Source organism: Psammomys obesus, unplaced genomic scaffold (assembly GCF_907164565.1).
Source record: "Psammomys obesus unplaced genomic scaffold, mPsaObe1.curated_primary_1811, whole genome shotgun sequence".
NCBI lineage: Eukaryota > Metazoa > Chordata > Mammalia > Rodentia > Muridae > Psammomys > Psammomys obesus.
Genome location: NW_026596079.1, coordinates 38885101 through 38908687, shown reverse-complemented (window position 1 = coordinate 38908687; position 23587 = coordinate 38885101). Strand labels below are relative to the sequence as shown.

The window sequence follows — 23587 nt, the reverse complement described above, 5'->3', positions numbered from 1 at the left end:
GAGAGAGCAGCTTGATATTCAGTACTCTGCAACCCAAGGCTGATGGTTTCCCTGTCCATGCCTGGGTCCTGAAACCTTCCTTACTTCCTGTGTCCATTTTGGTACCCTTAAACCAGACATGAAGTTCCTTGCAAGGTGTCACTCTACTAGCTAATCCTAAAAAAACAGTGTTAATCTGTTCAGTCCTCAATAACTAAACCTGAACTCTTTACGGAACAAAGTGGTACCAGATTGAATGAAAAGTGTGAATCTGCTGAAGTGAACTATTAGAAAGATTTCCCCGAAAACTGGACCGTCAAAACTTGCAGTGCAAAAGTTGGTGCCAGAGGTTGGAGGAGTGAATCGCGGAAACCTGCGGGCAACTTTAGGCGAGCTGGACGTTCCCAGGTGCCGGCGTGGCGGTGCAGGTGCACCAGCAGCGGCCGGCCCCGCCCACCCGGAAGTCCGCTCTGCGCGCTCTCAGCCCCGCCCTCTCCGGAGGCCCGCCGCGTCGCGCAGGCGCGCAGCGCTGGGCGCGCGTAGGCGGAGCGGCGTGCGCCGCGGTCAGCTGACTGCTCGGGTTGGCACGTGACTTGTTGTGGGCGCAGGGGTCGAGGAAGCCGAGAGGCCGGAGCTTAGGTCCCGGAGGGATGGAGCGCTGAGCGGTTAACGTCTGTCAGGCTTCCTGCCTCCGCACCTGCCGCCGCCGCCGCCGCCTCCTCCTGAGACACCTTCCCGGGTCAGTGAGCGACAGCCCGGGAGCTGGCCCTGCAGTGGCCGCCGGGGAAGGATGGGGGCGGGCGCGGGCCCCTGGACTGTGGCGTCGGAGCTGCAGCCGGCCTGGGCGCCGGTTCTCCGCATCTCGGGGCCTAGGGTTGGTGTGTTTGGAAGAAGGAAGGGAAAGGGCCCCTGGCGGGGAACTCAGTGGCAGAAGGAAGAGGTTCGGATTCTTCTTGTTGGGTGGGAGTCCCATCGAGTCCTGGTCACTTGTGAGAGGGTGGAAAGTGATAGAATTATAATGGCTCAGATAAGGATCTGGGCTGGTGTGTGTGCAGTCTCCACTGGGTGTTCCCAACTGCACGTGAGTAGAGGGAACGACAGTTTTCAGGGAAGAGGTGCCTACTTTGCAGTCTGGGGTCAATCATAGAGGATACAAGGTCATTGTAGGCAGTGGACAGAACAGGAACACACGCAGCTAAAACCATTTCACTAGAATAGTCAAAGCAAAAACCCGTGTGTGTGTGTGGGGGGGGGCACTTGCGGACAAAGTCTCCTATAAGGCAAATCGAATCACCTATGAGGCATAAAGGGAAGCTAGTATTCTTTGTAGAGGCAGAAATGTAATGTGTCAAGGGAAAATTGTCTGCTCAGTAATAATTACTGCTACCCCGGGAGTGGAGCGGTGGGGTGTGACTAGTCCAGCCCTAGAAGGTTACATTAATGGTGGGAAAATAAGTCACAGGGAAAGATGTAAAAAACAGAAAGCGGAGGAAATGCCTTGGAGGAAAGAAAACTTGAATTTGGGTTTTGGCAAGTCAGTAGGATTGGAGAGAACCGAGAAGAACTTTATTTTCAGTGAAAGCCCCGGTATTTGAAGGCCTCACGAGAGAGAAGACATGTTTCAGGGGTGCCAAAGGCCAGGTTTGTAGGAGGCTGCATTGTGGAAAAAGTGTGAAGTAGTTTTGAGGTCTGGTGATACCTGCTGATAGAGCACGCTCCACACCAGTGTCCACATGTGGGGACACTAAGGCCTTGGAAACAGGTAGGGTCTCTGCTCTCACAGAGCTTACGACAGATATGAAGGAGATAGGTCCAAGTAGCATGTCATAGCACACACATGTAATCCTAGAGCTTGAGAGGCAAAGCCAGCCAGAGCTAAATAGTGAGACCGTGTCTGGAAAACTGGAAATGTTATACATACGGGGTAAACGTGGTTGAAGGAGTAAGAGAGTGGTGCGGAGACGTCCCCAGGAATGTGACCTTTGTGGAAGAGTCTGAGGCTCTGCCGAGTGCATGAGCACCTAAGGTCTGAAAAGAGGATCCTGTGAAAAGGGAACAACAGGCACGGAAAGAACATTCCAAATTGAGGGAACAGAGGAGGAATACACGTTTCCAGAAATTGCAGGGGCCTGGCCTGAGAAAGGTGTGGCAGGCGGGAGTGGACAGACAGGCAGAGATGAATGCATGTGGGGAGAGCTGGGTGAGACTGAAGGGCGCGAAGAAGAGCCAGAGAAGATTATAGACTGTGGCCTTAGAAGTAGTTCTGTGAAGATGTGGAAGGTGATAAGTCGCTGAGACTAGCTCAGGGGGACACACATCCTGCAGTCCACTGAAGGATTGGGGGCGTCCTCTGTCCACATTGAGGAATCCAGGGGGAATACTCAAGGGAAAGGAAGATTGCATTGCACGTGCCCCCCCCCCCCCCCAAGGTAATTATTCCAGTGCTGTGCGTAGACCTGAAGTACACAATGCTGGGTCATTCTGAAGATGGTTGGGGGAGACTCTTGCCAAAATCGTAGTCTTTTCCATTTATCCTTTGTAATGTCATCTGTTGCCTGCTTTCGTGTTTATTTTGTTCTCCTGGCTCTTTGAAGGACAGCAGTTGAAAATGCTGTTCATTATGTAAATAGTAACCCATTTAGATGCATTGCACTATAAGCAGAGAAGCCAAACTTCTATGTTTTCTGACTTCAGATGGAATTTTTGCTGATTACCTATGTAGTCTCCACAGTCACATGTAGAGGGGAAGGGAAAGTTCTTTGAGGAGCACAGTGTTTTTGAATCAAATCTTTTGGTGAAACTCAACTAGTTAGGACAGCTTCAAGGGCTCCTGCACTTGCAGCTTGTGCTTTAGAAACTGCTTTTGAGCCTGGCATGGTGGCATACCTTTGATCCCAGCGCTTGGGAGGCAGAGGCAGGTGGATCTCTGAATTTGAGGCCAGCCTGATTTGTAGAGTAAGTTCCAAGGACAGCCAGGGTGGTTATGCAGAGAAACACTGTCTGGAAAAAAAAAAAAGAAAAAGAAGAAAGAAGAAAGAAGAAAGAAGAAAAGAAGAAGAAGAAGAAGAAGAAGAAGAAGAAGAAGAAGAAGAAGAAGAAGAAGAAAAAGAAACTGCTTCTATAAGCTGGGCATGGTACACACTTGTAATTCTAGCACTGGGGAGTCGGAGGCAGGAGGACTGCCGCAAGTTTTTAGCCAGCCTGGCATATATATTGAGTTGCTGCCCAGCCAGGGCTGCATAGCAAGATGCTGTCTGGAAAAACCCAGAACTGCTTTTCTGTAAGTGTGGCTTGGGCTTCTGTCTACTGTCTAGCTGGAGGAGTAGGGAGCAGCAAGGGGAGCTGGTGTTCAAGGTGTCAATCACAGTTCTTTGGCAATAAGTGAGTCTCACTTGTGCTGGAGTTGGAGCCTCAGGTTTTCAGCTCAGAGCTACAGGATCCTTTTCCCTTTACTTTGCAGATACTGGATCATATCTCAAGAAATATTACTCTGCATCCTGAATGTTGAGAGCAAGGCGGCTACTCTTAATTCCACATTCACAACAGAGCAGGATTTTATTTTATTTTATTGAGACAGTCTCACTTTGATTCCCTGGCTGTCCTGGAACTCACTGTATAGACCAGGCTGACCTTGAACTCACGGAGATCTGCCTCTGCTTCCTGAGTGCTAGTATTAAAAGAATCATCGTTGTGTGTTTATTTATTTGTTATTTATTTTTTTTGTTTTTCAGGATGGGGTTTCTTGTGTAGAACAGCCTGTCCTCAAACTCAGAAGTCTGCCTGCCTCTGCACCTTGAGTGCTGACATACGTGTGTGTATATATAAATATACACACATGTATGCACATGTACATGTATGTACACATATATATATTTTTGAGACAACAGAAGTTTCTTTTTGTAGTTTTGGCTGACCCGGAACTCACTCTGTAGACCAGGCTAGCTCACACTGCCTAGCATGTTTATAGAGCTTAGCATTCTCATTTATGTTAGTTTTTTTTTTTTTTAACCTTAAACTTAAGGGCTTCAGAAATTCTGTGGTTGTTGCCATAACTTGTAGAATAAAGACCACTGGTCGAGAGCAAGACTAACATGCCACAGCGAGCCTTTACAAAGGGCCTCTGCAGTCCACCAGTCCCTTGGTTGGCAATAAGTCTTCCTTTGACACATCTAGCCCCGGTTGGCCTGGAACTACTCATTCTTCTGTTCCACCTCCCAAATGCTGGGGCACAGGTGTGTAATTCCTGTCCCCTTCTTTTGTACTTGATTTTTCGTAGTAATAGCAATAGTTTTGACTAAGTACCTTTTGTAGTGTGTCTTTGAGCAGATAGTAATCTATCTGAAGGTGCATTGTTTTCACTGTTTGGATATAGAACTATATTTCATTTTAGCTACAAATTAATTTGCATTTGATTCCATTTCATTGTTTTGTTTTGTTTTGTTGTTTTGTTTTGTTTTGTTTTTCCCTGTTGAGACAAGGCCCCAGGTTGTCCTAAAAATCATTCTATAGACCAGGCTGCCTTCAAACTCTCAGAAATCCGCCTGCTTCTGCCTCTGAGACCTGGGATAAAAGGTGTGCGTTGCTATGCCTTGCTGTCATCGATGTTTTTAACACAGCATTAGTGTGGTGTTCTTGGAAAGAGCTCAGGCATTAAACCAAGGTGAGCTGAAATTTTCCTTTTGTGTTGAGGTAAGGCCACATATATCCCAGGGTAGCTTCTGGTCCTTCCTGATCCTCCTGCCTCTGCCTCCCAAGTATCGGTATCTCAGACATGCATCAGTGGACTCCTGTTACCTATGATCTGGATAATGAAAGAGCATGCTCCAGTGAGAAGTGTGCTTCAATCAATATACTTGTGCAAATGTGCTGTACATTTACTCAGCTCAAAGAATTGAGTCAGGTGGTCAGTGGAGGAGAGGTACTTCTGTTACAGCAGGATTCAAGAGGCTTGTTAGCTATAGTTCTAAAGTGAGGAACATGGTGTGCATTGGAAAATAGAATATTGGGCGGATATAATACTGGCTTTCTATAGAAAAAGTCTGATGCCAGTTGTGATATATTCCTTTAATCTCAGCACTTGAGAAGCAAAAGCATGAGAATCTGTGAATTCAGTGTCAATGAAAGCTGCCATGTGGGGGAAAGGCAGGCGTTTCCTAAGCATTTAAAGCAGACTGAATGAAGAGGAAGTTATTATAAGCTAACCCAGCTAACTGGTGTAGTAACTTTTTAAAGCAGATATTTTTATTTTGTGTATGAATGTTTCATCTGAATGTATGTTATATATGCCACATTTGCCTGGTGCCTGTGGAAGTCAGAAAAGGCCCTGGAACTGGAGTTACTGGTGAGCTGTGAGCCACCATGTGAGTGTTGGGAACTGAACCTGGTTCTTCAAGAGCAGCAAGCAAGTGCTCTTAACCACTGAGCTTTCTGATCCAGCCTGGCCTGTTAACTTCACCTTTAGTTTGTACTAGTTAGTGCTTCTGAACCATAATGCTAGTGGCATTTTAGACAGGATTGGCCCATGTTTAGAGTCATCCACCAAATTCTGATTAATAATCCTCACATTGGGACAACTCCAGGTAGTCCTATACATTCCTCAAGGAGAAAGATCATTGTCATCACATACTTGGACAGGTATTCAGTGTTGCAAATAGAGAAAATAAGAGGAATATTCCTGTAAATTCAGTTTTTGTTTTAATGGTTCTGTTAAGTGAAGAAACTGCATTTTAATGTTTCTTATTGTATGAAAAACTTGAATGGGGTTTATCAGTCTGGTCAGTGTAGCTACTAGCTATGATTTTGGACATACTTGTACCTTTATTTACTGTTCTCTGCTCTGCATGGAGCAGCGATAACATGCACCAAAGGAATTTAACACCAAATTGTTTAGCATATTGGAGTGTTTTTTATTACTCGTGATTCAATATGTGTTGTCTTTGAAGCAGTTGAAAAGCTCAGATGAGCTGGGGGAACCAACATTTTAAGGGCGGGGTGGAGGGTGAGGAACTGAGTCAGTCTGTGCATAGCTGACTGGCGTGTGCCGGTTAGCCGCATCTCGGCCCTGGTCCTAAGCCTTTAGCTTGAATTGCAGACCTGGATGTGTTATCGGAGGCCTCACCTTACATCACAGTGTATTGTGCAATAGTCAGGACTATGAATGACCAGCCCAATGAGAAGGGAAGGAACGACCTGGAAGGTGGCAGTGTGGTTAGGCTCGGGGTCATGTCATACGGTTCATGTGGAGGTCAGAAGATGACCTTGAGGAGTTGCTTCTCTCCTTCCTGTGGTGTCTGCTGCTGCACTGTGTGCACCAGGTGGCTGACTTGTATCTCTGCCCCTCACCTCGTCGTAGGCATGCTGGGATTACAGGTGCGTGCCACCCAAACCATCTTTTTACTTAGGTTCTGAGGCTAGAACTTGGATCACCAGGCTGTACAGGAAGAGCTCTTTCCCACTGGGCCATCTCTTTGGTCATGTCATTCTTGTTTTGTTTTGTTTTTTTTTTTTAAAGATTTATTTATACATAGGAGTGTTTTGTTTGCAAGTATACCTAAGACAGAAGAGGGTGTCAGATCGTCTTATAGATGGTCATGAGCTACCACATGAGTACTGGGAATTGAACTCAGGAATTCTGAAAGAGCAGCTAGTGCTCTTAACTGCTGAGCCATCTCTCCAGCCCATCATTTTTGTTTTATAATAGAGTTTCACACTAGCTCAAGCTGGTTTGGTGTTCCCTATAAAGTCCAAGCTAGACTCAAATTCTATCTTTCTGTCTCCTAGATGCTGAGATTCCAAAGGCATGCCATTTTCCCAGGCTGAGAGAGTTCTAGTTTATGACTTTTTTTAAAACATATTTTTATTTTATCTACGTTGGTGTCTGACTGCATGTATATCTATATGAGGTGGTCAGATCTCCTGGAGTAGGAGTTACATGAGCTGCCATGTGGGTGCTGGGGATTGAACCCAGGTCCTCTGGAAGAACAGTCAGTTCTCTTAACCTCTGAGCCATCTCTCCACTCTCATAGTTTATGACTTTCAGTGATAGACATACTGCAAATGTTGGCCAGTGTGCCAATTCAAGTATAATAGCTTTGCCAGAAATTACTAGGTACTTTCCAATATTATAGTTTGTAAAGTGATGTACTGTTATTTTTGAATGAGTCTTATGTAGCCTAGGCTGGCCTCACCTAGAACTGTAAATCAAGGATGACCTTGAACTTTGGATTCTCTATCTCCCAAGTGCTAGGAATAAGGTATGTGCCACCACACAGAGTTTATGTTGTGTTGGCAATAGACCTCAAGGCTTCAGGCTTGCTAGGCAAGCACCATGCCAACCAAGCTACGTTCCCCAGCTCCAAGGAATGTACTCAAGGTTTTTGAGTACATTTCAAGAGTACACTGTAGTCGCTAGAATACCATTTGCTGTGCTGGGCCTAAGCTGCATCAGAGTCTTCCTGCTTGCTTGATGGGTACCTGCATGAAAGCAAGGCTTTTCTTAGAAATCTATTTCTTGACAACTGGGATGAAAAGATAGTCATTTATAAACAAAACTGATTAAAGATTCTTTTCTTTCATACTTAAATGTACTGAAAAAACTGCTTAAAGATTCTTTTCTTTCATACTTAAATGTACTGAAGACACTTAGTCTTTAATAAATATTGTTTCACTTAAAATTTAAATTTGAGGGGCTGGAGAGATGGCTCAGAGGTTAAGAACTGTTCTGCCAAAAGTCCTGAGTTCAATTCCCAGCAATCACATGGTGGCTCATAACCATCTATAGTAAGATCTGGTGCCTTCTTCTGGTGCACAGGCACACATCGAGGCATAATGCTGCATAAATAAATATTAAAAAAATAAAATTTAAACTTGAATAAAATGAAGATGTGTTTATTGATGATATGTGGTCTGACAATTCTAAGATCTCATATGAATCCTGGAAGTAGTGAAACTAAAGCTCTCCCTTTAGTCGCTAGACACAGTTGTTTTTGTTGGTTTTGGTTTTGGTTTTTGGTTTTTCGAGACAGTGTTTCTCTGTGTAGCCTTGGCTGTTCTGGACTTGATTTGCAGACAGACTGACTTGAACTCACAGCAGTCCGCCTGCGCCTGCCTCTTCCTCCAGAGTGCTGGGATTAGGTTTTTGCTAGAAACAATTAAACCAGCTAGGAATAAGCCCCTTCCACAACCACAAGTAAGACGCTTCTGCTCTGAAGGGTAAAATGTTTACATTCAAAAAGGAAACATTTATTTGTATAGTCTTAATGATGGTGTGGGATAGGATTGACAACTTTAAAACTAGTGATTTGTGAAAATGTCTGGTCTTGATCACCTCTGTGAAAGGTGGAAGTGCTTTTTGGAGGGCTATTACACGGTCACCTGCAGCATACCATTTCCTGTGCCTGTTGTAATAGCAGCTTTAGTTAGCTTAGTTTTCCTTGGTGTCCAAAGGACTTGATTCGGTATATTCTCTCTTCCCTGGTGGATGCCAAAGTCAAAGATGACTCAGTGCCTTCTGTCAGATGGCTGAGTGTCTCCATGTAGCTACTACACACATGCCCTGTGCACTTTAAACCATCTACCTAATGCAGTGGAACTGCTGTTGTAAGGAGTTGTTCTGTTTTAGCCAATAATGATAAGGAAAGAGGCTATACATATTCATCACTGGTACCCACGTCCTCACAATATTTTCTTGACTTTTTTTCATTTCTTTTCTTTTTAAGTTAATTCAGTTTACATCTCAGTCATAGGCCTTCTCTCCTCCTCTCCTATTCTCATCCTCCCTCCTGAATCCCCTCTCCCCTTTTCTGAAGAATAGGGGAGCCCCCCCCCAGACACCCCAGCTCATCTATTCACATGAGGACTGAGTTCATCTTCTTCCCCTCTGGCCTGGTAGGAAAGTCCCATCAGAAGGAAATGATCAAAAAAGCAGGCACATAGTCTGTGTCAGAGATATCCCCCACTCCCCTGACTAGTGGACCGACATGAAGCCTAAGATGCCAACCGGACTTATCTTCTTGGGTTGTTGCATTACAGTATGTCTATCCTGTGCTATATGACTAAAATCTGCTTATAAGTGAGAATATACCGTGTGTGTCTTTCTGCTTCTGGGATAGCTCACTCAGGATGATCTTTTCCAGTTCCATCCATTTGCCTGTACATTTCATGATGTCCTTGTTTTTAATGGCTGAGTAGTGTACCACTTAATTTAGTGTGTATGTCTGTGTATGCATGTGCCACAGTGCTTCTGTGTAGATCATCGTATAACTTGTAAGCGTGGGGCTCAGTCCTCTTCCCCCATATGGGCCCTGGGAATTGGGTAAGTCATCAGGCTTGGTGGCAAGTGCCTCTGCTCACTGAGGTGTCGCACTGGCCCTCCAGATAGCAGTCCTTGGATGTGGAACGCCAACTGGAATTTAAAGGGCCAAAAAGGAAGTCACTTTGCATCTAGACCATCCTGCAGCCCTAATTCGTGTGGAATTTAAATTACTCTTAGAAGTGTTTCAGAGGTAGAGTGTACTTCCTGTCTATCTTTCATACTTCCTTTTGAGACAAGATTGTACTATGCATCGTTCAGGCAGACCTGGACCTCAAGATTGTCATTTCGGCTGGCCTCAAGCTTGCTGCGTCAGTTTTCCAAGTGCTGAGGTTATTGGTGTGTGCACCACAGCTGGATAGTACTGGTTTCTTGAAAGCATTAAAATCAGTACAGGGTTGGGCTACTTACTGGAGCACCATCCTGTTTTCTGTGGTTGCCCCTCTTTGGGGTTTGTCTTACTCTCCATTCACAGAAGCAATGCCAGCAGATCTGTGCAGGCCCAGTACCCCCACCTTTTGTGGTACTGTGTAAGTTGCCAAATTGCTGTTTTTATTTTACATTGAAACCATTGTGGTAGGAGAATAATTCTAGCCTTCAGGTTACCATAGATAAGAGATGTAGTAATTAGACAGGCTTGGTGGCACACTCCTGGAATCCCAGCACTCAGGGAGGCAGAGGCAGGCAGATCTCTGTTTGAGGCCAGCCTGGTCTTCAAAGCCAGGACAGCTAGGACTGTTATATAGAGAAACCCTGGCTCGAAGAACCAAAAAAAAAAAAAGGGGGGGGGGAGAGGTAGTAATTAAGTAATAACAGAGCTTTGGACCTGGGCTTTCTCTCTTTATTTGTGCTTTGAGCTGTTGGGCTGCTAATGTATTGTGCTGAGGTTGTTTTCTTGTCTTGGCCCTACATGGCCCTGCCCCTCATACCGTATCTCTTTACCTACGTACACTTGCCTGAGTATTGTCTACTTTCTTACAGAGATTGTGGCCATCACTGGAAGTTCCTTGATAACAGGGACTACATTTCATTTGTTTTCCTTCACAGAGGCAAGCATAATTCTAGGGACTTGAGATGAATAAGATCCTAAATTGAAAACAATTACAAGTTAATTAAAAGACTAGATATAAAATACCTGTCTACCTTAATACAGTTATAACATTTACTTGGGCTCAGTGGACAAGGTTAGAGAGAGATGTGCTTGGGTGGATGTTGATGCGTTTGGTGGATAGATGGCTTGGTTGAGAAAATGGCTTGGATGGTTGTTATAGTCAGAGAACAGTTTGTGCAAAAGAAAAGAAAAAGCTTTAGCCAGGCTATGATGGCAGATGCCTTTAATCCCAGTACTCAGGAAGTAGAGGCAGGTGGACCTCCAAGTTCAAGGCCAGGAGTTAGGGACAGTTGTGAATTTCCATGTGGGTGCTGGAAATTGAAACCCGGGGCCTCTGGAAGAGCAGCCAGTGCCCTTAACCATTGATGTTTTCTCATTTGAGGTTTCCTCTTCCTAAATGACCCTAGCTTCTGTCAGGCTGACAACAAGCTGATCAGTATTGTAGCCCAGGCTGGCCTTGAACTTTTGGAATTATAGGCATGTGCCACCACACCTGGCTTTAGGTACTATAATCCATGATGACAAGTTGTCTTAGTTTCATTAGCTCCTTTGAGTGAATTTATATTTTGCCAATCAAGACAGCTTGTCAGTAATGTATGAATTTTATCTGTAATAAAAATGAACACTTCCATTATACCAAAATAAATTATTTTCATTGGTGTGTATTGCTTCATTTTTTTCTGCCTATACTTATGAAATTTCTGGTGTTCATTGTCTTTTATCCTGTTTTTGTTTGTTTGTTTGTTTTTTTACTGTAAATTAAATGCAAAACACAAGACTGAGAAGGAGGCTGGAGGATGTGGCTGAATTTCCACACAGAAATAAATATCTACTGGATAACATACCAAAGGTTGTGACTAATGTGTACAGCAAAACTAGAGACTTCAGCTTCTGGCTAAAATTGGGCTTGCTTTCCCTCACAAACAACTACAAGTCTGGTCAAGCTAGGTGGAAAACCGCTTTTACTTTTTTTTTTTTTTTTTTTTTGGTTTTTGAAGACAGGGTTTCTCTGTGTAGCCTTGGTTGTCCTGGACTCCCTTTGTAGGCCAGGCTGGCCTGGAATTCACAAATATCCATCTGCCTCTGCCTCCCCGAGTGGTGGTTACAGGAGTGCACCGCTCTGCCCAGCAAGAAACTGCTTCTAGACAGTGGATAAGGCTGTGCAGGATCCTAGAAAGAGACAGCTAGCTCTGCAGGCCTCCAGCTTTCTCCTCTGCAGATACATTACTGTAGTCAGTTGCTCTTGCTGACTTGGGCTGGGGAAGGCTTATCTAGTTTAAATCTTCAGGTAAATGGACAGAGAAATGGTCAGCAGCCTTTGTAGGGTTGATAGGAGATTAAGCAAAGACTGCATAGACAGCTGTAAATTGAAAAGCTGCCAGCACAGTAATACCTCCCTGCCTACCCCTTTTTCCCCCTGTCTTTTCTTAAATCCAGACCTAAGGGATTTCCAGGTGAGTGGTCTGTCCCTGTGCTGCATTCTTGTTCTAGAAAAATGCCAGCAGACAAGTGCCTTTCAGAACAAAGCACAGCATTGTCTTTTAAAAAAAATTAGGCTGGACTTCGTGGTACGTACGTACCTTTAATTTTAGCAGTTGGGAAGCAGAGGCAGGCTGTTCTCTGAGTTTTGAGGCCAGTTTGGTTTACCATAACAAGCTCCAGGCCAACCAGGGTCACATAGTAAGATCCCATTCCAAACATCTTTTAAAAAAATTATATAAGGTGTGTGGGTGTGCATGAACATGTGTGAAAGCCAGAGCAGCTTGCAGGAGACAGCCCTCCTACCATGTGGAACTTGGTCATCAAGATTTGCTGTTATGTGCCTTCACCCACTGAGCCGTCTGTTCGGTCCTCCAACATTCTCAAAAGGAAGATACAACACAATAATAATGTAGCGTGATAAATTATAAATATGATCAGTGATTTAATGGAAAGTATCATAATGAGCAAGTAAATGGAAAATTTTAAAAGGTGGAATTTAAAGCTGGAAAGTGTATCTGAACTAAAAAGCTTTTTTTGTTTGTTTTTTGTTTTTTTCTTTTCTGGTTTTTCAAGACATGCTCTCTCTGTGGAATAGCCCTGCCGTCCTGGACTCCATTTGTAGACGGTGCTGGCCTCGGATTCACTGCCCGCCTTGCCTCCTTTGCTGGTATTGCAGGCGTCATGTAATCTACAGAGATTTAACACAACCATATGCTTTGGGCCGTTCTGTTTTTGTTTTTTTCTTAGACCAGGCTGACCTCCTGAAGACCTGCCTGCCTCTGCTTCCTGATTTCTGCCCTACTGAAATGGTAATAGATGAGAAGATTGGCTGATGAGGCTGGAACAGTGGTTGCTTTTGCAGGAAAATGCTGGATTCACGTCACAGCCTTAACATGGACTTCACGTAGCCAGCCGCAGCTCTAGTTCAGGGCATTCAGAGTCCTGTGCTGACATTTGAGGGCACTGTGAGTGTGAGCATGCACATGCACAAGTGTGCACACATACTTGTGTATGTTCACACACGTCGTTAAGAAAGTAAAGCAGTAAAGTTGAATGTGCGAGCAAGACTAATGTGCGAAGAGAAAATAGCTGAGAACAGTGTGCAGAGTTGAGAGGCCTGTGGGTCAGGTCAGGTGTTCTAATGGGATTTTGTCTCAGAGGAAAGGGACCAGACAAAAATACAGGGAGTAGTAGCTGAAGAATTTCCAGATTAGGTGAAAACTGCATATAGGGTCAAGAAGTGAAATTCCAAACAGGATGATACTTGACTTGTGGCAGGCAAGTGTTTATGTGGCACAGAAAAAAAAAAAAATAAGGCTTTTTAAAAAAGTCAATAAATTGGACATTGGCACAATTGAACAGGTCTTTTCAGAGTCACCGTAGAGAGAAGAGATCAGTGGTTGGCAGGATGGCTTAGTGGGTAGAGGTGGCTGCCACCAAGCCGGACAGCCCGAGCAATCTCCAGCATCATCCACATGTGGAGATCACTGAACCCACAGGGCCTGGGACCTCCACATGCACATGTGTGCACACACCCACACAAAATAAACATTTAAATAAAAGAACAAAGTACGTGGCTTGTGTGTGTAATCTTAGTCCTTGAAAAGGAGGGCAGTTCAAGGCCAGCCTGGGCCACATGAAACCTCATGTCCACACCATGTCCCTCATGGAAACAAAAAGTCCTAGACTTCAGAAAATCAATGTGTGTATGTGTGTGAGTGACACATACACATAACACATGACCTACTGAGGAAGGGTGACTATTTGTCAGAGAGAAAGAAACCAGCAGAGACAGGACTGTTTTTATTGTAGAATCTAGATTTAACTTGCATGCATTCATGTATGTATGATCTGAGCCCAAGGAGGGACGTTGAGTGGAGGAAGGAGACCAGGGATTCAGGGAGAGAGAGGAGAGTGGATGGCGGTGGAGGAGGATGGAGTATGAGCAGGGTACAACCTTACCTATGAAAACGTCATAACGACTTTCATTATTAGTTTGAAGAAGACAGCCAGGTATGGGGGAACACACTTATAATCCCAGCACTTGGGAGGCAGAAGCCAGTAGATCTCTGTGAGTTCAAGGCCAGCCTGATCTACAAAGAAAGAGTTCCAGGTCAACCAGAGCTACATAGAAAGACCTTGTCTCAAAACAACCAAACAAAACTACAACCAACCAACCAAAAAAAGACAAGCCATATGGGTATAATACATATGTGCTATTGCTTGGATTATTTGTTTGTTTGTTGGTTGGTTGTTTTTTCAAGATGGGTTTCTCTGTGTAGCCTTGTCTGTCCTAGCAGACCAGGCTGGTCTTGTATTCATCCACTTGTCTCAGCCTCCTGAGTGCTGGGATTAAAGGTCTATGTCACCGCTCCCCAACTGGATGATTTATTTTTGTGGTACTAGGGGTCAGGCCTATGGCCTCATGACCTAGGGGTAGGCAAGAGCTCTGCCGTTGAGCTGCATCCCCAGCCCAGTAATTTGGAATTGAATTCCTACCACTCCACTAATGGGAAGTCTTTAAGTTGTTGGTGGTCTGCCGTGGAGACCTGTGGGACTCCTGTCCATCCTCTTTCTCTGCTGTGCTCATTTACTGTGATGTGCTATCTTGCCACCTGATGGATGCCATCAATTGATCCTTTATGTCAGGTTGTAGTGGTACAGAGCTAAAAGCTGATTGTGTATCAGATTTTATCAATATACCAAACTCTGGAATTCGGTAATAAGTCAGTTTTTTGTTTTTTGTTTTTTTTTTTTTTTTTCAAATGGGTACACAGGAACTGGGGAGATAGTAAAATGTTAAAATGTTTGCTGTGGGGGGATACAAAGTGAATAAACTGTAATTAATTAAAAAAAATCAGTAAAAAAAAATGTTTGCTGTGCAAGCATGAGGACCTAACTTCAATCCCTAGTACTTATTTAGGGGGGAAAAAAGAAGCCAAATGTATTTGTTGGTGCTTGTAATCCCAGTGTTTGCAAAGCTGAAACAGGTACATCGAGCCAGCCTAACCTACATGGTCAGCTCTAGGCTAGGGAGAGACCCTGTCTCAAAAAAGGGTGGTTGATGTCAGTTGAGGAACAGCACCTGGGGCTGCCCTCTGGCCCCTATATACCGGCACACACACAAATATGTGAACAGATAATTTAAAAAGAAACTGTAGAAGAGGGCACAGGCGTGCAGGTAACATGAGATAGTGAATTTCACTAGCCTTCTTGGACATAGGTTGTGGGCATGCAGGATACATCTCTGCAGCTACTGAGAGGCTAAAGGTGAGGCGGAGAACATTGATGTTAGTGAGCAGGAGGGACGACTGGAGCTTGAGTGCTTAATAATTGGGAACACAAGATGTTTTCTCTTTGCTGGAAAACAATTTGGCAGCTGCTATGAGGTCAAATGTACTATAGTTAATTGCTTAGAAGGTACACTAATATAACTCTGTCCCAAGAAATAGTGTCACAAAAATCTTTGTTCATAAAAGCCAGCACATCTAATGTCTATCTGTAGGTAAAAGCATAGTGGGGTCATGCAGTGGCCTACCAAGCAATACAGGAATGAATGTTGAGCATCCGGAGCCAGGGAAGCCAGGCACCGAAGAGAACAGTACCTCTGCTTCCATCAACACAGAAGCTGGGATTCTAGACCGTGCAGAGCCTATCGTTAGGACAGAAGCAGAGCGGCATGGGCCAGGGCTGACATGGAGTTGATTGATAGGGCTAGGTTTTTGGAGACAGTTCTAAATGCTGAGGTTCCAAGAGTGTGTCAGTATGCCTGATTGTTTTTGAGTTTTGAGGCAGGGTCTTGCTATGTAACTCAGTCAGCTATGAACTCCTGGTAATCCTGTTTCGGCCTCTTCCGTGAGTTACCCCTCCTGAATTAAAAAGACTTTTTTTTTTTTTTTTTGTTTTTGTTTTTTGTTTTTTGAGACAGGCTCTCATTGTAGTCTTGGTTGGCCTGGAACTTACAGAGAGTTCTGCCTGCCTCTTCCTTGTTAGCGGGTTAAACGCATGAGGCACTACAAATGTTCTTAATTCTGATTTTTGCAGTGGTTCAACAGGTCCTTATGTTGCTCAGGAACTAATTGAAGTCTTAAAATGGTTGTATTTCATCAAGTACTTCAGATTATATTCCAGGAAAGGAAAGTGAAAGTAGGTAACTAACTATAATTTAGTTTACCTGTTAGTTTGTTTAAACTTCAGGGTTTGTTTATTTGTTTTTGTTTTTTCAAGACAGGGTTTCTCTGTGTAGCCCTGGCTGTCCTAGATTTACTTTGTAGACAAAGCTGGCCTCGAACTCACACTCGCCTCTTAATCCTTAGGGTTACTCATTCACCAGTATTCAAGAAATATGGACCGAGAAGATGTTCAGTGGGTGAAAGCTCTGGCTGCACAAGTCCTATGACCCCCAAAACCATGTGCAGTACTGCACCCCTGTAACCACAGCCCTCCTGTGGTGAGAGTACAGTGCAGCAGAGACAGAAACCCTGCCCCTCCCAATAAAGTGGGAGAGAAGCCGCTCCCAAGATTAGTTCTCTGACCTCCACACGTGTACAGTGGCATGCACGCACACACCAACATTCTTCTCTAGCACAGCACAGAGAGTCCTTAAGAGAATGTGCCCTCAGGTAAATGACAAAGCTGTGAGTTTCTCATAGGGTTATTGTGAGACTGGAACATGACAGTTTGAAGACATGTGTGTGCACACAGGAAGTACCAAATGCAAAGGCTACTTTGTCTTTTCTTTCTCATCTCCCAAAAGGGCGCCAGTTAAAAGCAAGACTTAAAGAGTGTTCTAGATTTTCACAGATACTCTTCCACCATATTTAGATTAGTTTGTGACATTATTTCCTTCTATCCTGATAAAAGCTGAGTGGAGTAGAGAGGCAGGTATTTATAGATGAGAAAATAGGGTTTTCTTTCCTGTTTCTGGGAGTCTTTGGGCATTTGTGGGCCGAGAAAGGTACTTTAGAATGGTGAGACAGACATCTACTGGCTCGCACTGCTACAGAGATGCTAAGCTCAGGGACTTGACACTACTGTCCGGAAGAATTAGAACGATTGGTTTCCTTACCTGCCATTTGGGGAAAGAGCAAGTGAAAAAGTACACCCAAATACACTTTACCAGGTCTGTTGGTATAAACATATAACAAAACATATAACAAAAACATATAACAAAACATTCCCAAAACTGTGGTCACCTAGGAAATTGGCATTAAAGATAGTTTAGACTGGTCTAGAGTACAGGCCTGTAATCCTGTCTGGTTAGGAAGGCCAAGGCAGGAGGATTTTGAAAGTTCAAGGCCTGCCTGGGCTATCAGGCAATTTAGTGAGACCCTGTTTCAGGTCTCAGTCATAGAGTGTTTACCTAACATGCCAGAGGCGCTGGGTTTAGTCTCCATTAGTCTCCATACTGCTAAAAACAAAACAAAACAACCAGAGGCTTAATGATGCAGGTAGATTCTCTGATAAACTGCTGATTGTACAGTCCGGATAGTCTCCTGATTGGTATCTGGGGTGAGATAGCTCTATTTAGTAACTGTAATATTAGGTGGAGGAAACCAGATACGGGAAAATAGCCAGCACCGCATAGCCAGGGCAGCAGTGAAGAGCCTAGCAGCTGCTGGGGCTGCTGGTGGCTCAGTGCATCCAGCCTGCCTGTGTAGCTGAAAGTCTTGTTTTCTTCATTGCAGTGAAAACAAAAAAGAGGCCTGGCATATTCCTGTAATTGCAGATATTTGGGAAGCCAAAGTGGGAAGATTGCTTGAGCCTAAAAGTTTGAGGCCAGCTTGGGCAAAATAATGAGATTCGAGATTAAAACAGAGGGGAGGGAGAGAGGGACCAGGGTCCCAATTTCCCCTTCAAGAGCTTTTTCCCAATGACTGAAATCCCCTTCGCCCCTCCCCTTCCCCCAATCCTGGTTTGCAGTCTCCTAGTAGTATACCACTGCTTTTTAACACCAGGGCCTCTGGGGCTTCTATAGCCTGCCTGTTGTGAGGTTGTCCTTCAGGACATTAAATGCTACTGCTCTCTTCTAACACCACAGCTTCTCTTTGATTACCAAAGAGGGAACAAACATGAGTGAGTTCTGGCTCATATCCGCTCCTGGGGAGAAAACCTGTCAGCAAACATGGGAGAAACTCCATGCAGCAACCTCCAAGAACAATAACCTTGCAGTCTCTTCCAAGTTCAACATCCCTGACTTGAAGGTGAGGCCGCACTGTGCGGAAGGCTGAGATGTCGGGCATCTGTCTCTGTTTTGGCAGAAGTGAGTTTCGAGGTTCTTTGAGAAAAGGCACTCCTTTCTAGCTGTTGACATCGTTTAGCGTAGATCTTAGTCTTTGAATGTCATAAGGAAACCACTGTGTCACATCTTGTTCTTGTTAGTCTTCTGTTTTTCTAAATTATAAGGAAGCCTAGGTATTGCATCACAAGTAGGATTTTTCAGAAGAGAAAAATCTTAGTGTATACTTTAAAATATCACAGTAATACTTCTGTAATTAAGTTTATATTCTATTAACACAGTATCTGTCTAGGCATTATTTAGTCCAGCTAATATATTTAACACCTTCTAAAGGCTGGTAATCTAGCAGTTATAATACAAAACAGGCTGCCAGGATCATAATGAATGTTTGAAGACAGCACTTTACTTCTAAAACATGATCTTTGCTACACAGTTACGCGTACAGATTCAACAACAGGCCCTGTGATGGACATCTACAGACCCATTGTAGGGCCTTTGTTGTAAAGCAGGACTAAGTTATCCATTGTCCCTGGGCTTATTTAAAGCAAGCACAGGCCTGCGCACTAAGTGCCAAGTTTTCATGTCCTAGGTAGTGCTTTTTGACTTAGAGAATTAACTCATACATACAAATGTACTTAAATGTTCCATAAACTTCTTTTTTGCAATATTTTAGGAAATAAGTGGAGAATATGAGATTTGTGAGGAGCTGGGAGGGGTTGTGCAAGCCTGTAGTTCCAGCACTTAGTCAGCAGAGGCAGGAGGACCAGGAGTTCAAGGCCAGCCTTGGCCACATGTTAAGTTTGAGACTGGCCCAGGCTAGGTGGAACTCTCTCAAAAACAACAAAACAAAGCAAAACAAAAACAGCCTGTCCCTTCATAAAAGGAATTTTAAAAAGGGATGGGAACTAGGGAGTCAGATATGGTGAGCTTGTAAATCCAGTGCTGCAGAGTCCAAGGTTCATCTGGGTCACAGTAAGACTTGTGTCACAACAAAACATGATCCCTTTTCAGTGAAAAAATGAAAGCGGTAAAAGCTGAATACTAAGCTGAATTTCCCTTCTAGGTTGGCACATTGGATGTCTTGGTTGGCTTGTCCGATGAACTGGCTAAACTGGATGCGTTTGTGGAAGGGTAATGTACCTGCATGTGTGCGCCTGCACAAAGTGAGACGCCGTTGTCAGTGTCAGGTTGCCTGGAGAGTGTCTTTACAGATACTGTGCTGTTCCGTGTACACTCTACGCTATTTGGATGATTTTAGGCAATGACTGTTTTTCTTTGTATATCAATGTCTTGTGTATATTTGTATGTGTGCACATGTGCATCTCTGTGTACATGGGTGTGAGAGCATTTTCATGTAGGGGCACATGCGTGTGCAGGTACACATGGCTGTCAGGAGCCATCTGCCTTAGGGTTTTTGTTTTTGTTTTTCTTGATACAGGGTCTCTCGTTGGAACCTGTAGGGCCTGCAGATTCAGTTGGACCACTGAGCATCAAGTCTTAGGGATCCTCCTGTCTTCTTCCCTAATACTGGGATTGCAAGCATGTACCACCATGCCCAGCTCAGTTCTTCTTATTAGCAAATAATACTCTCTTACATCACTGTTATCAGATACTCTTTATGTATCATGTTTTATTAATCTATCATCCGGAGAATACTTACTTTACTCCCTTTTTCAGTTTATGTATTTTTGTGTGCTGTGTTTCTGTTTCTCTTAAATGTATGTACCTGGGAATGGAATCATTGGGTTCTTTTGGTTCTTCTCTGAAGAATTGTTTTCAAAGTGGTGGAACCAGTTCATATTTGCGTTGTCAGCTTTTATTTGGTTTGATTTTTGGTTTTTTTGAGACTGAGTTTCTTGGTTTGGCCTTGGCTGACCTGGACTTGCTTTGCAGACCAGGCTGGCCTTTGAACTCATAGAGTTCAAACTCTGCCTCCCCAAGTGCTGAGATTACAGGCATATGCTACCACACTTGTTTTTATTTTTTGAGACAGGTTTTCTTTTCTTTTCCTTTTCCTTTTTTTTACAGTTGTGTCTACAAATGTTTGTGCAAATTCACTTTTTAAAAAAATTAATTTTATTATTTTTTTACAATTTATTTATTTTGTATCCCGATTGTAGCCCCTTCTTCATTTCCTCCCAGTCCCAACCTCTCTTCGTCTTCTTTCCATCCTTCTCCCCAATCCACTGATAGAGGAGGTCCTCCTCCCCTACTCTCTGACCCTAGCCTATCAAGTCTCATCAGGACTGTCTGGATCCTCTTCCTTTGTGGCCTGGTAAGGCCACCCAGGGGGAAGTGATCAAAGGAACAGGACAGGAAGGCTACCACAGACATCCTCTGAAAGGCTCCACCCAGCAGGGGATTGAAGCAGATGCAGAGACCCACAGCCAAACGTTGGGCAGAGTGCAGAGAGTCTTATGGAAGAAGGAAAGGATAGAAGGACATGGAGGGGACATGAGCTCCATAAGGAGACCAACAGTGCCAAAAACTCTGGGCCCAGGGGATCCTGCACCAACCAAGGGTTATGCATGGAGACAGGTTTTCACACTGCAGCACAGGCTGTGCTGGTACATGCCATGTAGCCCTGACTGGCCCATAGCTTAGAGCAATTCTGCTTCAGTCTCCCCAGTGCTGGGATTACAGGGCTGCTCGTGTTGAAGCAGTTTAATTTTGCTGCATTTGTGCTAGGACCTACCATTAACTGGTAGTTTATTGTAACATTCCTGGTGGGTACAAAGCATTATCTATCTCATTCTGGTTTTTGTTTTGTTTCTGTTGTTTTTTCTTTTGTTGTTGTTTGTTTGTTTGTTTTTGAGACAGGGTCTCACTTTGTAGCCCTGGATGGCCTAGAACTTGCTCTGTAGATCAGTTTGGCCTCAAATTCATAGAGATCTGCCTGCTTTTGCCTCCCAGGTGCTGAGACTAAAGGCCCACCATGGCTAGCCACATTCTGATTTTCATTCACATTACTCTAATGGTGTATTCTGTTTATTTATTTGTAAAGATTATTTTTGTCTATGTATATATCTATTATCAGTGTATATATGTGCAGTGTGAGTACAGGTGCTTGTGGAGGCCAGAAAAGGGCTTTAGATCCCCTGGAAGTGGAGTTACAGTTGGTTCTGAACCACCAGAGTTGGCTGTTGGAAAGTGAACTTGGGTTCTCTGAAAGTATGTTTTTTCATAACTTCTAAACTATCTATCTCTGGAGCCCACCCCTCGTCCCCTTTTGAGACAATTCAGCATGATCCTACTGCCTTGTTGCTGGGATTACAGTTGAACACCACCATACCCAGTTTGAGAAATTATTTTAACATAAGCACATGAGGTAAGGAAGTCAATAGTCCCAATATTGTGTTGGTTTTCTGTAGTACTGAAGGCAAGAAAAGGCCTCTTGTAGCCAACAGTTGCACATAGTGAAGAGGTGAATGACTGGAGGTAATGGTTGACATAGCGAAGAGGTGAATGACTGGAGACAGTGCTATATACCTGTTTTCCCAGTTTCTGAGGGCCTGAAGCATGAGGATTACCTGTTCACGCCAGCCTGGGCTAGATCACAGACCCTGTTGGGAAAAGCCTCAAATGAGGCTGAATGAAAAAGCAAGGAGGACCGAAGGTAGCAAGTTACTTTTAGGAATGTAATTTTATATGCAGCAGAGGATGATCTTGAAGTTCTAGTCCTCTTGCCTCACCTGGGGTTGTAGGCATGTGACACCATGACCAGTTTTCATGACTTCCTTTATAGACTGAAAAACATGCTGCATGCAGTGTCTATAAAACCCTACAGTTAACCATTTGGTTTTTCTTTAAGTGTTTAATGTAAGGATTCATTATATAGAATGCCCTTGTGTCACAGTCTATATAGCATAGAATTTTTTTCTAAAAGTGATTTTTTTTTTTTTTTTTTTTAATCTTCCCAGCGTGGTCAAGAAAGTGGCTCAGTACATGGCTGATGTGCTGGAGGACAGCAAAGATAAAGTTCAGGAGAACTTGCTGGCCAGTGGAGGTGAGCTGATTGTTTATGATTCCTAATTATTAGTGTATAACTGAGTGCTTAGAAACATCAGAAATCCCGATGAGCATGCTGCTTTAACAGCATGCTCTGGGAACACCACTGATGATGTCACCAGCTGCGCCTGCCCCTGGAACAGTTCCAAGCTACTCTTAGGCGGTACGTGTGCAGTGTAAGGTGTTTGCTTTGCTCATTTGGGAGTTGCTTGCTGACTTACAGCAGAACAGCTCAACTTTATTGCAGTTACATGTCTCCTGTTTTCCACTTAATAGTACCCAGGAAGTGATTGATTTTATTACAGGGTAATGCCTCTTTGCCATCAAATTATAATATGGCTTTCTTAGTAACCGGAAAATAGACCACTAATGTAAGTGTCTGTAGCTATAAGTTAATATTTATATTCAGCCTGCTTTGTATAATGGTAGCTTTATAAGAATACTTTTACCTCATTATTGTTGATTTTAATATATTTACTTTTGAGACAGGGTCTGGAACACACTAAGTGTGTTTTTAAACTCAGAGAGGCTCTCCTGCCTCCAACCTGGAATTAAGTGTGCACCACCATACCCAAGAATTAAAAAGAATTCTGGTTTTCTGTTGCTGGGCAGGTGGCTCAGCAACTCTACACTGCTCTTGGAGAGGACCTGAGTTCAGTTCAGCTTCAGGGAATATTTTTTGGCCTCTGTAGGCACTTATACTCTTATTTACATACCTGCCCACCTCATATACATGATGAAAAAGTAAAATAAGTCTGAAATTCAGTGTACTTCTAGTCTCATTCACAGTAACTTAATCAGGACCCTCAGAAATCATATCTTTGCCTATAAGAAACAAGCAAACAGCCAGGTGTAGTATCACGTTCCCAGTATTCAGGGGGTAGAGGCCAATGGATCTCTTAAGTTCAAGGCCAGTCTTGTCTACAAAGCAAGTTCTAGGATAGACAGGGGCTACACAGAGAAACCCTGTGTTGAAAAACCAAACCAAACCAACAAAAACCCTACTACTTCTCTTTAGTAATTAATGTATTGCTTTATTTCAGTTGACTTGGTTACTTACATAACAAGGTTCCAGTGGGATATGGCCAAATATCCAATCAAGCAATCTCTGAAAAATATTTCTGAAATAATTGCCAAGGTAAGACAAAAACTGAGGCAAGTTGGACACACTGATTCATAGATTTGTTTAAATTATGTATGTCATATCTATATCTATCTATCTATCTACCTACCTACCTACCTACCTACCTATCTGAGCACCCTAGTAGCCCTGGTTGTCCTGGAATTTACTATGTAGACCAGGCTGTCCTTGAACCCCCAGAGATCCCCCTATCTCTGTGGCCTGAATGCTGGGATTAAGAGTGTGCACCACCACATCTGGCCTTGAAGCCTTTTGATTAATAATCTTCAACCTCTTTTTACTTGGGTTTAAAAAGTAATGTGGCAGTAGCAGTTAACT

The 23587-nt window shown here is 43.7% G+C and overlaps 1 protein-coding gene across 3 annotated transcripts in view; it reads left to right on the top strand.

Moving 5' to 3' along the window:
* Nucleotides 1-539: 539 nt before the first annotated feature.
* Atp6v1c1 (ATPase H+ transporting V1 subunit C1) overlaps nucleotides 540-23587 on the top strand; it is a 42128-nt gene continuing 19080 nt past the window's right edge. Inside the window, exons 1-5 of one of the 3 annotated variants that reach the window (XM_055626365.1) lie at nucleotides 540-718; nucleotides 17923-18085; nucleotides 19184-19251; nucleotides 22041-22126; nucleotides 23172-23266. In XM_055626365.1, coding sequence (XP_055482340.1) covers nucleotides 17954-18085; nucleotides 19184-19251; nucleotides 22041-22126; nucleotides 23172-23266 — 381 coding nt within the window. In that variant the 5' untranslated portion in view covers nucleotides 540-718; nucleotides 17923-17953. The remainder of the gene's footprint in view (nucleotides 719-17922; nucleotides 18086-19183; nucleotides 19252-22040; nucleotides 22127-23171; nucleotides 23267-23587) is intronic. The other 2 variants (XM_055626364.1, XM_055626367.1) reach the window with 2 other exon arrangements.